The sequence below is a fragment of the Cherax quadricarinatus genome, chromosome 83, assembly GCF_038502225.1.
Source record: "Cherax quadricarinatus isolate ZL_2023a chromosome 83, ASM3850222v1, whole genome shotgun sequence".
NCBI classification, from domain to species: Eukaryota; Metazoa; Arthropoda; class Malacostraca; order Decapoda; family Parastacidae; genus Cherax; species Cherax quadricarinatus.
In genome coordinates this window covers 13,065,159-13,079,471 of record NC_091374.1, presented here as the reverse complement: position 1 = coordinate 13,079,471, position 14,313 = coordinate 13,065,159, and the positions used below count along the sequence as shown (strand labels likewise).

Sequence of the window (14,313 nt, the reverse complement as noted above, 5' to 3'; positions counted from 1 at the left end):
TATATAATCTCTTTCCATGGGCTTGTTACCACTTTTTCTACATAAGCAGAGAAAGGAAATTCACTGCTTCCTTCTTTGATCATACTGCCTTGACAAGAAACAAGGAAAAAAAAATTAGGTTCTAGGTAAATGCAACGCAGCATTCAAGATAGCCAGGAAATGAAACAGATGAACAATGAACAGATCAAAATCATGTCCTTATCAAAAATATTTAAAAAAAAAAAAAAAAAAAAAAAAAATAAAAATAAAAAAAAAAAAAAATTAAAGTAGAGTAAACATGTTTGTAGGTTTATTTTATAAAGGTGTCAAGATTTGTACTGAACACCTAGAAATGGAAAAAATGGCAGGTTTCCATATTACCTGAACTGGTTTAAGTGAAGACATCTGAGGCTTCAAGGCTTGACGGATCCATCTGTACATTTCGATTACCAATTTTTTACCCTCTTCTCTTACAGTCTTGTCTCTGTCTTCTAATAGTGTGTGCATTTGCTTCATCAAGGGCTTTGGGTTGATAACTTTTGGCCCAAATTCCCTGATAATAAATAGATCCATTAGTAAATAAAAATCAATTAATGAATTAAGAAAGAAAACTATTATGGGGTAGAGGACCACCCCAGAAAGGATGGAAAACTGTAGTTAGAATCATTATGAAAACATGAAATATGTAAATACCTGAAGACACATCCAAAATAAATCCTTTCATACACAATTATTTCAAAAACCAGCAAAATATATGCTTTGTATTAATATCTTAGCCATCACAAACCAAAAATATGCCTTACAGCCCTATGCGATTTTTTTTTTAAACACACCGGCCATCTCCCAACAAGGTAGGGCAACTTGAAAAAGAAGAAACACTTTCACCTAGCTCCATCTCACTCTTGCCAGAGGTGCACCAATACAGGCAGGCCCCACTTTCACAGCGTTTCGCTAGTGCAGAGGTTTTCTGTTACACCCATTCTTCATGTATTCAGACTTCCTACAATAAACATTCACTACTCTTTAAGCAAAGGACAAAAACATTTTAAGGTAAGTAATATGTGTAGTGTATATGCATTTTTTAAGGCTGAGCTCTATAGCTCATTTAATATATGATAGTGTAAACATGTTATCAGGCTTTTATATGCATTTGAAAGTGAAAAATAAGGCTACGTTTCACTTTACAGAAGTAGCCCGGAACCTAAACTGCTGTATAAGCAGGGCCCTCCTGTACTATGGTTCAGCTGCCCATCCAAACTGCAATATTCCGACCCCTATCATTCCGAGTGCAGGCACTGTGCTTCCCACCTTCACTTGTTTCCTTGAATCCCTTCATACATGCTACTTGACTCACACTCAACAGCACATTGTCATAAAAACCAATTGCCTCCCCTTACTCCTAACACCCTCATATATGCTTGTTGGATATCTAAGCCCTTTGTATACAAAACCTCCTTTACCCTGTCTTATTTCTTTCCCTTCCTAGGCATTTTTCACACAAATGCAATGTTTTCTCACAAAAGAAATCTTATAGATAACATATTTATGACAACTGTGTACTGACTGGTATGTGCATCCAAATTATTTTACAAACTAAAATTAATATTCACATACCTCAAAGCTGTACTTAACGCACGTACACATCCTGCAACGACCTTGGGATTTTTTTGTGTAAAGCCTTTCATGAGCTCTTCTTGGACCACTTCATATTTCTCAATTTCACAGTATAAAAGAATAACCTCCAACGCCTTCTCCTGTGTTCCTCGCTTGGGAGCAGCTAAACATTTCTGGACTATACCTGATGTACAATCACCAGCAGTTCTGTTAATAAAAAATCAATGTAAATTTTATGCTCATTTTCATAAGTAGTAAACAATATCTGTCACATTGCTATAAGAGTCGTGTACACAAGAAGTGACAAGATGATTATTGTACATAGTAGTATATAACAGAATTGCAGATTATGATTGGGTTACCAATTAATGTTGATTTTCCAGTTAAGAATATTTTTGCACTAAGGAATACTGTATAATTAAGCCACTTTCCTTGAAAATGAAAGGTATAACTGAACCATCTTCCTTAAGAATCAAAGGTCAAGTTAGCCAGGAGATACTTTAAATTTATTCTCCTGACCAGTAAGAAATACTTGCATATACAGTATATGGTGTACAAGAACTGTAAAACTTACTTGCCAGCAATGTGGGCATTTTCCACAAATGCCAAGACTGCATCCAAAGCTTTTTCTTGTGCAACTGCATTACTATCCGTAACAAACTTCTTCATGAGAGGAGCGAATTTATTGAATTCTGGTGAGCGTTCATCTGTTATCTTTGCAAAATGTTTTGTGCACTCTTCATACCCATTGAGACGTGCTTTCCACAGCTAAAAATAGAAGAGATAATTTAAGTTTACCTGTTCAAAGAAGGTTATGCTCAGGTTAAATTTAAAAAATAGCCATGTTAATACAGTATAAATAGCTATGTTAATACAGTATAAATAAATTCAATGTTAAAATTATAAACTCCATACATAGTGAATGATAAAAATAACTAGGACAAGCTTGAACTTCACTACACATTTTTTTATGCTCTTTGTAACCCGTTAGATACTTATTCCACATATTTACAACATCTCCCACAATGTAACCTATCCACCTCATCATATAACTCTTCTAATCTACAAATGCAACTAACAGTTCCTTACCATTATCTAAGTATTGCTTCATGAACATCTTAAAATGTCAAGAGAGGATGGCAAGGTCCCCACAGGCATTATTTTAAGACTTAAAGGAGTAAAACCTCACCTTGTGTACACAGCGGTCCTCCAGAGGCAGCTTGAGGTATTCTGTGTCTTCTTCCATTCTGGCTCTTTACTCTGAAAATACACAAAAAATGTCAAACAAATTACACGGTTTATACAAAACTATGATTGAACCGAAAATAAAGTAAAACTTTAGCAAGTCACAGAACAAGTTGGGCATAAACCCATTGTAAATTAAGCTTAAAACTCCCACAGGTCCACTGGACCATTCTGGCCTAACAAGATTCATCCAACTAGCTACCTATTTCTATACACCATAAAGTTAACATGTGCCCCACTGTGATCACAAATGCAGGTTTTTACATATGAAACTCTCATCAGCATGGCTGTAGCATGCTCTAGCTCAAGTCCCCTCAGAGCTGCCATCATGTCATAAAATCTTAATATTATTGCAAACAACTCACTGATTTGCTTGCAATTTTATCATTACAATTTTGCAAGTCAAAGTCATCTGTCATCTCTCATACCATGTTGGACAAGCTCAAGTGGCCAGAATCACTCCTATTTTCACAAAAAATAGTACAACAGATATCAACAACTACACACCTGTTAGGATACTCAACATTATGCCCAAAATTGTAAGAGAAAGCAGCATACAGTATTATCAAGTAATTAAGCACTATCTTAACCCTTTCAGGGTCCGTCCCGTAGATCTACGGCTTTACGTTCAGGGTCCAAACGTAGATCTACGCCATGAGCTCAGCTCACTCTGATAAACTGTGAGTGGTACATTTGGGCCTAGATATGAGAGAATACATCTATGTAGTATGTGTGCACCACATAAAACAGATCCTGCAGCACACTGTGCATAATGAGAGAAAAAAAATGAAATCATGATTTTTCGATTAAAACAGCAACTTTGCAGTGTTTTTTCGTATGTTTTTTATAGTTGTATTTGCGATTTCTTGGTCTCATTTGATAGAATGGAAGACATATTACAGAAATAGAGATGATTTTGATTGGTTTTAGCATTGGAAATGGCTTGAAACTGAGCTCAAAGTAGCGGAAATGTTAAACTTTTGCCGATATTCAAGAGTAAACAAACGACCTCACACGTCTAATACACGTCAGCTGGTGGGTCTAATATACATTCACAAATATGGTGATGATATTTATACAATTATTACAGTATTGCATAACAGTAAATCTTCTATTTTTTGGTGTGAATAAAAATTCATTATGTGAATAAAAAATCAAAATGGAATTTATTTGTAAAGCCTCAAAACATAACTAATGAACAGAGGAAATGTTAGTTTAGTGCCAGGAATGCCTACATTGTTCATTCTGGACCCTATTTTGAAATTGGAATATTTTGAACTTTGTGTTAAATTGGCCAAATTAACAATTTCCGATCACTTTATTTTGTAGTTGAAACAGTTGACTTGGCGATTTCTTGTGCTCAATCGATAGAATAGAAGTAATACTAGTGAAATAGCTAAGAATTTGGTTGATTGGAATAATGTAATTGGCCTAAAATGGGAGTCAAAGTCGGCAAAATCGCCGATTCGTAAATATCGCTGACACATCAAAATTCGCGAGAGCATAATTTCGTCAATTTTCCACCAATTTTCGTACTTTTTGTTTTATTACCTTCACAAAAAGATTCTCTACGATTTCATAAGAAAAAATAACAATTTTTTTTTTTGAAATATCTTGGACACTGGTGCGTGACTCCAGATTTGGGCCTTGGACCCTGAAAGGGTTAATGAGAATAGTATCCTCCATAAATACCAATCAGGTTCAAGTTATCTCAATAAACAGACGGCTCCTTAATTAACCTGATGAATTATATAAGAACCCAGAAGTCACAAGGCAATTTCACAGCCATGTTGACCTTGAAACTACAAAAGGCATTTGATAAGCAAACCACAGTATACGTATAGGATAAGGAACTACAATCAGCAAGTTTAGTAATACAGAATCAAATCCCGAATAAGTGGGGCCAAGATACTCCAGTTCCACACTGGAGTATCTTGGGCCCACTTACTTTTTTTTGTGGTATGCTCATTGTTATTACATGCAAAATGACAGATCTCTTAATGTAAGAACACCCACAGGTTATACGTACTACCAAGGTAAATGGTTAATAGATGAGTTATTACTGGACCTAGCAAAAATAGAAGCCATAGTGTATACAGCCTCTCCTCACTAAACAACGGAGTTCCGTTCTTGAGACCACATTGTCAAACGAATTTGTTGCTAAATGAGGAGCATACAGCGATACCTCTCGTATCCGAACTATATGGGACAAGAACGGTTCGAAAACATGGAGTTTCCGAATACATGAGGGGGAAAAATGCACATCTGTACCGTCATATCACCATCCATACCCCGTCATATCGCCATTGGCGATGGCATTGTAGGCTTAAAGAGAGTCCAAAGTCGTCTGGACTTTGGACACTCTGGGCTCTAACAACCACCTCCTGGATTTCAGGATCATATCTTTTCAAATGGGCTGTGGACAGTGGATGCTCCAAATACTCCAAAAGTGTTTCAACATCTGCCCTTGCTGCTGAAGATTTTGGTCTTGGAGACATTGGGTCGTCATCACTTTCGGAATGTTCCGAAATCTGCTCGCTGAATTTTTCTGCTGCCATTTTAAGTTCGGTGCCACAAACCATCATACCACTACCATGATGTTGTAGGTACCACTTTATCATGCACTGATCGAGTTCCAAGCTCTGTGGCTTCGCCATCACTTTTCTTTTGGCACTTTTTCCAGCTTTTGAGGCAGAAAACTCACTTGTGTTGGCCATAGTGTTATCACGAGCATTCTTGATATTACAGAGGGTGGCAGGGGTGGTGAAGAGCGCTGCTCCTAGTAGCCAACTGGTACACTGAAGTGCTTGTCAAGTCTGATTAAGCCTTCTGCCATATCCGAACAGCTGTTTGGACGTTTCAGTAATAATTTTAGAATTTTGCCCCTTCCCAGGGCCTGTTTGGATATTGGCAAGGCTTGGATAATGGCAGGGCAGATATGGTAAGTACTGGTTTTCAAACAGAGTTGTGGATGCGTGGAAGAATCTTCCGGGTAGGGTGACTGAGGCTAGGACCTTGCGTGGCTTTAAAAAGAGATTGGACAAATATACGAGTAGGAGGGGCTGGGTTTGATTGGTGTCATTGGGTACGGGAGGATATTCTTGGGTAGCTTTGGGTAGGGGTCGTTTTGATAAGTACCTGCCTTGTATGGGCCAGTAGGCCTTCTGCAGTGTTCCTCCATTCTTATGTGAGGTGTCACCGTACTGTAATGGTAGTGGGTTTGTGTCAACCATCTCTGATATTGTTTTAATGTCACCTTTGCACCATTTATAACATTTCTGATATATTTTTAAATGTTTATACAGTAGTGTACTGTATACTGAAATAAACAATAGAGAAAATCAGCTCTAATAAAAATTTTTAGGTATGAATACTGGTCAGAGAGGTCGTCTTAAGTCCGAGGCATCAGTAAACGAGTACGTCGCTAAGTGAGGAGAGGCTGTACATACTATTTGGCTTAAAAAAAAAAAAAATTATAAATAATTTGAATGAACTGTACAATGTAGAATTTACCTCAACAGTAACATCACTGAAATATTCTTTGATCCATACATGTCAGGTGAATTGATAGTGAACAACGTACATAATAAAAAAAAATAATAGGCTGAGGTTCCCCTATAGGCAGATACTGTGTCTACTTGGTCAGGCATGCAGGACACTGTCTAGCTCTTATACAATGTCATGGTACTGTACAGTTCTCTACCTTAACAAAACGGAAAAAGACTACAAAATACCCAAAATACAATGGTTAGATTTATCCTAGACCTAGATCCAAGAGAAAATGTAGGCTAGGATGAATTACAATTGAAAATGTGTAAGGTGGTAGATAATACTGCTTGCAAAAATGTGAATATGTATGTAGACTATTTTGCCTCAAATTTTGAAAAAGGAAAAATTACAAAACAATCCATGTGGTATATTATCATTACTACATATTAAAAAACAAGCACTAAACCCATATGGGTCATAGCACTGCTCAACGTAAGACAACGATGACTTTGTATTATTAACCCAAGCTAAACAATGAAATTCAAGTTGTGTAACTTATTTATACTGGGGTCCTTCAACTCTTTCCTAGGACCTGACTGTCAATTAACTCCTTACATATTTTCTTCCAAGTGAACATAAATATCAAGTATATGAAGGCTTGTTTAAATACTTAGAGTTGTACGAGTACTGAACCTGGGTAAGAATTGAACACACAACCACCTAGCCATGAGTCGCTCACACCATGGAAAAGTGAACACAACTTTCTAATACTTATTCTATACAGCCAGGAATTGAAAACCTCTATGCAGATATGAAGTAAGTTTATTCAGGTACAGGTACACATAAATACAGTTACATAAATTATCACACACAGCAGCATGTGTGTAGATTACCGAGGATAACCCAAAAGTCAGACAAAGTGACTTGTTTCCATTGGGGTCCTGGAATAATTTGCATAATGATGTCAAAGCAGTTCCAGGCTTCAGGAGCTCTTTGTAGCAATATAGTACTGTATTATAGTACTGTATTACAGTACTATAATCCTACATCACACACAGGCCATGTGCAATGTTGACATTATACAAATTGTGAATCTGGGATAGAATTTATACTTTCGTGTTATATTATACATAATACAGCAATATACAGGGCTATAGGAGACAAAACAGGTTTCTAGGTAGATTTAAATACTTAAAGAAATTTCAGGGAAAGCCTAGTTAAAATGGTAAACAAATATTCTGAACCTCGTTACTGTATGTCCAGAATTCACTCATTTGCAACTTACAATATTTAAGTAACTAGAAACAAGTTTTCATAAGCTTATATAACCTAACCTGCAAACATAAGTGACTTTTATTATACATAATACTTGTATGTGATAAACTACTACCTGCTTAACATGTAATGTTCTGTTCTTGATGACAAAATCTCAGTATCATTACATTTACAAGGACCTTAATGGAAATAAGTCACTGACTTTTTTTGGGGTTATCCTAGGTAATTTACACTATGTATAACAAATGTACTTAAGTGTACCTGTACCTAATTAAAATTGATTACCTTAAGTGGTAAACTCAAGTCATAAGACACCTAGAAAATGAAGAGCAATCAAGCTCGACTTAAAGGACCATAATTAAGAACCATAAAGTTCTAAGTTAGTAAGAAGAGGAATTATATTCTTGGAGAAGCAGTAAACTCGTAGGGGTTATGCAGTTAGAAAAACAAAACTGCCCCACTTAGACCACACCTCCATCAGGGACTTTTGTCTACACAAATACAATGGCTGGATCTTTCTCATTTGAGGCAGACTGTCAAGTTTTTAAATTAGTGTGTGTCCCGAGGGTGCCACTACTGACTCATCCTCCACGACTGCCAGCCGCGCACACCAAAAAAAATTATAATAAAAAAATGGGAAACAAAAGGTAAATATGGCTCTCGTCTGCTTCACTGCTAGACCTGCAGGAACTCGGTCTCTCTAGACTGTAGAGGAGCAACGTGAGGAGGCGCTGCTGGTGCTGCAGGAGATGTACCACGTAAACACACGTGTTTTTTCTTCATTGTTTTCTTGCCATCAATGTTGGAGTGTTGGGGCGGCCACTCTCCTTACCTCCACCACCCTGGCACCTGAGACACTCCACACTCCTCTCCCTCACTACTCTAACCTCCCACACTGTGCCACTCCTCCTGGCACTCCCCGCCCTCTTTAACCCTACCATACACACCACCAACACCTTCCTACCGCCTCCATTACCTTAAAAAAATATGAAAATGCCAGAGCTCCTCACTCCACCACTGACCCGAAATACTGACTTCAAACCCCAGACGTTCAGTAAGTGCAACGCTCATTGGTCCCTCGCCCGAGACTCCACTCACTCTCAGCCAATAATAACTCGTGACACACAACGCTTAAGGGCGTAAAATTTAAACGTTACGACGAGAATATTATCAGCTATAAGTAAGTTTATTAGTAAGTAAGTATGCAAGTTTATTCAGGTATATACAATTACAGTTACAAAGATTATTATACATATTATTATTATACATACATTGGGGTCCTTAATCTTGTCCCCCAGGATGCGACCCACACCAGTCGACTAACACCCAGGTACCTATTTGCTGCTAGGTGAACAGGACAATAGGTGTAAGGAAACGTGTCGGGATTCCCGGCGGGTGGAAATTCCGACACGTTTCCTTACACCTATTGTCCTGTTCACCTAGCAGCAAATAGGTACCTGGGTGTTAGTCGACTGGTGTGGGTCGCATCCTGGGGGACAAGATTAAGGACCCCAATGGAAATAAGTTAGACAGTCCTCGATGACGCACTGACTTTCTTGGGTTATCCTGGGTGGCTAACCCTCCGGGGTTAAAAATCCGAACGAAATCTTATCTTATCTTATCTTAACAGCATATGTGTAGAGAACCTGGGATAACCCACAAAAGTTAGACAAACTCACTTATTTCCATTGGGATCCTTTTAATTCCTTATTATTATACTACTATACAGAAGATAATATCTTATTATTATATTATAAAGGAGATATACTAGGAATAAGGTGAAATGAGCTATTTATATTTACATGTGTTTTAGATAAAAAAAAATTTATTCTCCTCCCTTTCTGTTCCTACATTCATTAGGCACCTTTTGGCTGTCATCTTGAACTGGTTCATGCTATGACTGGCTTTGACATGTGCAGGCAGTCTGTTCCATTTCTTTATTGCTGTACAATAAAAGGTGTTTGAAGCCTGGCCACTGACTGTGGGTACTACAAAGTTGTGCCCTCTCCCCCTAGTACTATGATTGCTTTGGTTCTCAGCCTTGACAAAATTGGCATCAAGATATTCTGGACACTGTGAGCAATTTTATAAACTTGATTTAGCTTCAGTTGTTTTACTGTCTTCAACATTCAGCATATCCAATTGTTGTAATTCATCCTGGCCTACATGCTCTCTTGGACCCAGGTCCAGGATGAATCTTACCATATTGTTCTGGGTGATTTGCAATCTATCTTTCAGTTCGTTTTTTTTTTTTTTTGTCAAGGCAGAGTACCATGAAGATCAAGCGTGTCCATATGACATTGTATAAGGGTTCTGCGAGCCTGAGTAGGTAGACACTGTGCTTGTCTGTAGAGGAACTTCAGTCTGGCATTCGCTTTCTTTACTACACTGTTCACTATCAATTCTCCTGACATGCATGAATTTTCAGATATTTTACTGAGGAAACCGAAGTGATGGGTTCCCATTACACCGGACTTTAAAATTATTTGCTCTTCTCAGTTTATGGTTCGTGCCAAATTATTATTATAATCAAGGGGAAGCGCTAAACCCGTAGGATTATACAGCGCCTGTGGGGGGGATGTATGAAAGGTATTCAGGCGTGGTTCAGGGAACTGGAGTACAGATCCATTTCCTTAGATCAAGAGACCCTTACCAGCGTCAAGGAACCTTCTCTGAGGAGTTTCTTGCCAAAGAGTATGGCTTCCGTTTTCCCGAGGTGTAACGATAGTTTGTTGTCTACTAACCATTTGCTGCAGGACTCCAGTTCCAGTGTTATTACACTAGCTATATCTTGTGGGTCTTTACCTGACACTAACAAAGCACTGTCATCCGCATACAGTAGGAGTTTGCACTTGACACTGATGGGCATGTCATTTACATTACATAGAAATAATAAGGGACCCAGAAACTACCTTGGGGAACTCCACATGTTATCGGCAGGGGTTCCGATTCTGTTTTGTTGGTTTTGACAGTTTGTTTCCTGTTGTTAAGATAGGACTTAAACCAGTCTGTGGAACCTGTGCCGATAGCTTGAAGTTTCTTGTGGTTGATAGTATCGAAGGCCTTTTGCAAGTCTAAGGTTACCATACATATGAGGTTCCCTATCGACATTTCAGTTCTCATGTAACCCATCAGATTAATTAGGAAGGTGTCAGTTGAGTAAAATCCCCTAAAGCCTGAGTGGTAACTATGGAAAATGTTGTTGTCATTAAGATACTTAACTACTTGACAGTATACCGTCCTCTCTAGAATTTTGGATATTACACTGAGCATACTAACAGGTCTATACTTGCTGACATCAGACCTACTATTTTTCTTGAAGACAGGAGTAACTCTGGCCTCCTTGAACCCCTCCGGTACAGTGTTAGTAGTGACGGCCAAATTTATGTGAGCAATGGGGATTGTCAGTTCAGAGGCACCATATTTTAGGAACTTAGACGAGATAGTATCTGGTCCGGTCCTCTTAGTTGGATTTAACCTGCTTAGTTCTTTTTGCACGAAGTTATGAGATACACTTACTAGTTGACAACTGTTTGGAGTTACCCCTTTATTGGTATAGTATGTTTTAAACTTATCAGAGTCTGTGTAAAGGTATTTGATGCAGCTGGTAGTTTACTTACTAGTGTTGATGCCACAGTTGTGTAGTGTGAATTAAAACAATTTGCCACTTTAGTTATTTCGTGGCATACCTCGTTATCGACATTTAGAACTATGTTAGATCTATCTACGGGTTTATGGCTATTCAGGTACTGGTACACATAAATACAGTTACATAAATAATTATGTAGATTAAACCTTATAAGAAAGTAAATGTATTTAAGAGTAAGTTTATTTGAGTTTTACAATTTTTGGTCAATAAGAAAGTCTTTTAGAGTAAAATATTTGTAAATTTCATAGGATAGCCCCCAAAAAGTCAAAGTGAGTTATTTTCGTTTCCATTTATGTGCTACATGTCGACTTAGTTGTATGTGTACTTATATTTAGGAGTGGTTGTCGTCAACATTTTCACATTTTAAGCCTACATTACCTCTCATTCAAGAGGCTTTCATGCTTTATTCTTCGTATAACATTTATAATACAAAGCGGACCTGACGGCTCATAATTCTGCTATATGTAGATGTACTCTGGTTTCGGAGTCCAGTCGAAAACTGATAAGAGAAAATTCATATCTGGTCATCATGGAGGAGGCTTGGTAAGTTTATTCAGGTACAGGTGCACATAAATTATCGTACATAGCAGCATATGTGTACATTACCTAGGATAACCCAAAAAAATCAGTGACATTTCCACTGGGGTTTTTGTATATCCAGCAAGTGTGTCAGCGTGTTACACAGGAGTGCTTGGAGGAAAGTGGTTTTTATGACTTGTGCTGTTGGAGTGTTAGCAAGGTATCATTTATGAAGGGATTTGGAGAACCCGGTTAGCCGGACTTGAGTCCTGGAGGTGGGAAGTACAGTGCCTGATTTCTGAAGGAGGGGGTGGGGATATTTACAGTTTTGAACTATAGTATCGGCACCCCTCTGGCAAAACAGTGATGAGGTCTACCTGGAGGGCATTCCGGGGATCAACGCCCCCGCGGCCCGGTCCGCGACCAGGCCTCCTGGTGGATCAGGGCCTGATCAACGAGGCTGTTACTGCTGGCCGCACGCAATCCAACGTACGAACCACAGCCCGGCTGATCCGGCACCGTCTTTAGGTATCTGTCCAGCTCCCTCTTGAAGACAAACAGGGGTCTTCCAGTAATGCTCCTTATTGCTGGTGGGAGGCTGTTGAACAGTCTTGGGCCCCGCACACTCATTGTTTTCTCTTAGCGTACCAGTGACGCCCCTACTTTTCACTGGGGGTATGTTGCATCGCCTGCCAAGTCTTTTGGTTTCGTATGGAGTGACTGCTGTGTGCATATTAGGGACCAGTCCCTCCAGAATCTTCCAGGTGTAGATTATGATATATCTCTCTCGCCTGCGATCTAGTGAGTACAAGTCAAGTGCTTCCAGGCACTCCCAGTAGTTAAGGTGTTTGATGGAACTTATACGTGCAGTAAAGGTTCTCTGTACATTCTCTAGCTCTGCAATTTCACCTGCCTTGAATGGGGATGTTAATGTACAGCAGTATTCCAGCCTAGAAAGAATAAGTGATTTAAAAAGGATCATCATTGGCTTAGCATCTCTTGTCTTGAATGTTCTCATTATCCATCCTATCAGTTTCCTCACAGATGTGATAGTTGCAGTGTTGTGGTCCTTGAAGGTGAGATTCTCAGACATTACCACACCCAGGTCCTTCACATTACTTTTCCGCTCTACTGTGTGATTAGAGTTTGTAGTATACTCAGTTCTAGTTATTATTTCCTCCAGTTTTCCATAACGGAGTAGTTGGAATTTGTCTTCATTGAACATCATATTGTTCTGCGTTGCTCAATGGAAAACTTGGTTTATATCTTCTTGGAGCTTGGGTTGGTTTGGGTTTTTCCAGCGCTGTATGTCCCTAGTGGGCTTAGCGCTTCTTTTTTATTATAACAATAATAAATGGTCTGGGTTTATTTTGTCGAAATGGTAACCTAACGTATGGCAACACAGCATAACTCAACTTGAGGTAACCTAATTCTACCTTACTCCGCCGGCGGTAGAAATAGGAATGGTGCGTCTTTGTTTACGTAATGGATCTTTGTTTACATTGTTGTGATTGGCCAGACGCCTTACAGTTAATACTAACCGTTGATTGCCTCTGACATGGCGTTTGTGCATAATTTTTTTTTACTGTCTACCCAAATTCTTGTGAATTTTACATACTAACGAGAGTCCAGACCAGAACTCCATACTGACCTTACCTTTGATGAGCTTATTCCTCAGGTAACATTGATAATGGGTTGAGCAAATGTTTGCTAATGGGTTTGGGTTTGAGAAGGACTTGCCAAGTATGAAGCAGTAGGCTTGCTAGTGTTCCTCCTTTCTTATCATCTTAACTCCGAAAGCCCGTCAAAGGTATGGCCGGACTGCGGGTTCCATGGCCGGACTGCGGGTGAACCCGTCTGGGTCATTCACCGCAAGGAGTGCCGGAGACTCGATCCTCTGTGCACTAAATGTTGGACAGTCACGCTACCTATTTGCACTCCCCTAGAAAATTCATCGTCAGAGACTCAAATGAAGCCTGTGGCAGCCAGCGGTTCACGCCTCTAGTAGTCTTCAGCTGACAACTGAAAACCCGGGTTCAATACCGAGTGGAAATGTTGGACATGTTTCCTTATACCTGCTGCCCCTGTTCACCTAGCAGGAAGTAGGTGCCTGACTATTAGTCAACTGTTGTGGGTCGTAACCTGAGGAAGGGCACTGAAAGGACAAAAATGGAAATAAGCCAAACTTTCCTGGGTTAAGCCTGAATATAAAATAAATAACTATATTTGGAACTCCTGCGACCCCAGCACCGCTTAATAACACATCTCCCGGGACCTTGACAGAGGTCAAGACCTACTTCACCACGGTGTATATAAAAGAAAGTTATAATAAAGACACAGAGGCAGTGACCTATTATCCAGAAGACTCGAATATCACCTACAAAACAAGAATAGTTCACTCAGTAGCGGCCTCGGTTCACACACTCAGGGGCCGGGGTTCGATCCTCGGATGAGTGAAAATGTTGGGAATGTTTCCTTACACCTGCTGTCCCTATCCACCTGGTAATAAGTAGGTGCCTCAGTGTTAAGTGACTGATGTGGGT

At 39.2% G+C, this 14,313-nt stretch overlaps 1 protein-coding gene across 1 annotated transcript; it reads right to left on the bottom strand.

Annotated features, from left to right (window-relative positions):
- Positions 1-294: 294 nt before the first annotated feature.
- On the bottom strand, positions 295-8,670 carry LOC138855161 (protein mini spindles-like). The gene is made up of 5 exons (XM_070102864.1): positions 8,579-8,670; positions 2,783-2,853; positions 2,168-2,361; positions 1,594-1,800; positions 295-532 (listed from the first exon to the last, which is right to left on the bottom strand). The coding sequence occupies exons 2-5, from the start codon at positions 2,837-2,839 to the stop codon at positions 295-297; spliced, it is 696 nt and encodes a 231-aa protein (XP_069958965.1). The 5' UTR covers positions 2,840-2,853; positions 8,579-8,670.
- Positions 8,671-14,313: the final 5,643 nt, after the last annotated feature.

What these genes read in the sequence shown, in the direction of transcription:
- LOC138855161 (XM_070102864.1), bottom strand. Translation starts at nt 2,839, where the DNA reads ATGGAAGAAGACACAGAATACCTCAAGCTGCCTCTGGAGGACCGCTGT. An exon ending in AATGCCCACATTGCTGGCAA is followed by an intron (nt 1,801 to 2,167) that starts GTAAGTTTTACA and finishes TTTTATTAACAG; the next exon opens with AACTGCTGGTGATTGTACAT. An exon ending in GCGTTAAGTACAGCTTTGAG is followed by an intron (nt 533 to 1,593) that starts GTATGTGAATAT and finishes ATTTATTATCAG; the next exon opens with GGAATTTGGGCCAAAAGTTA.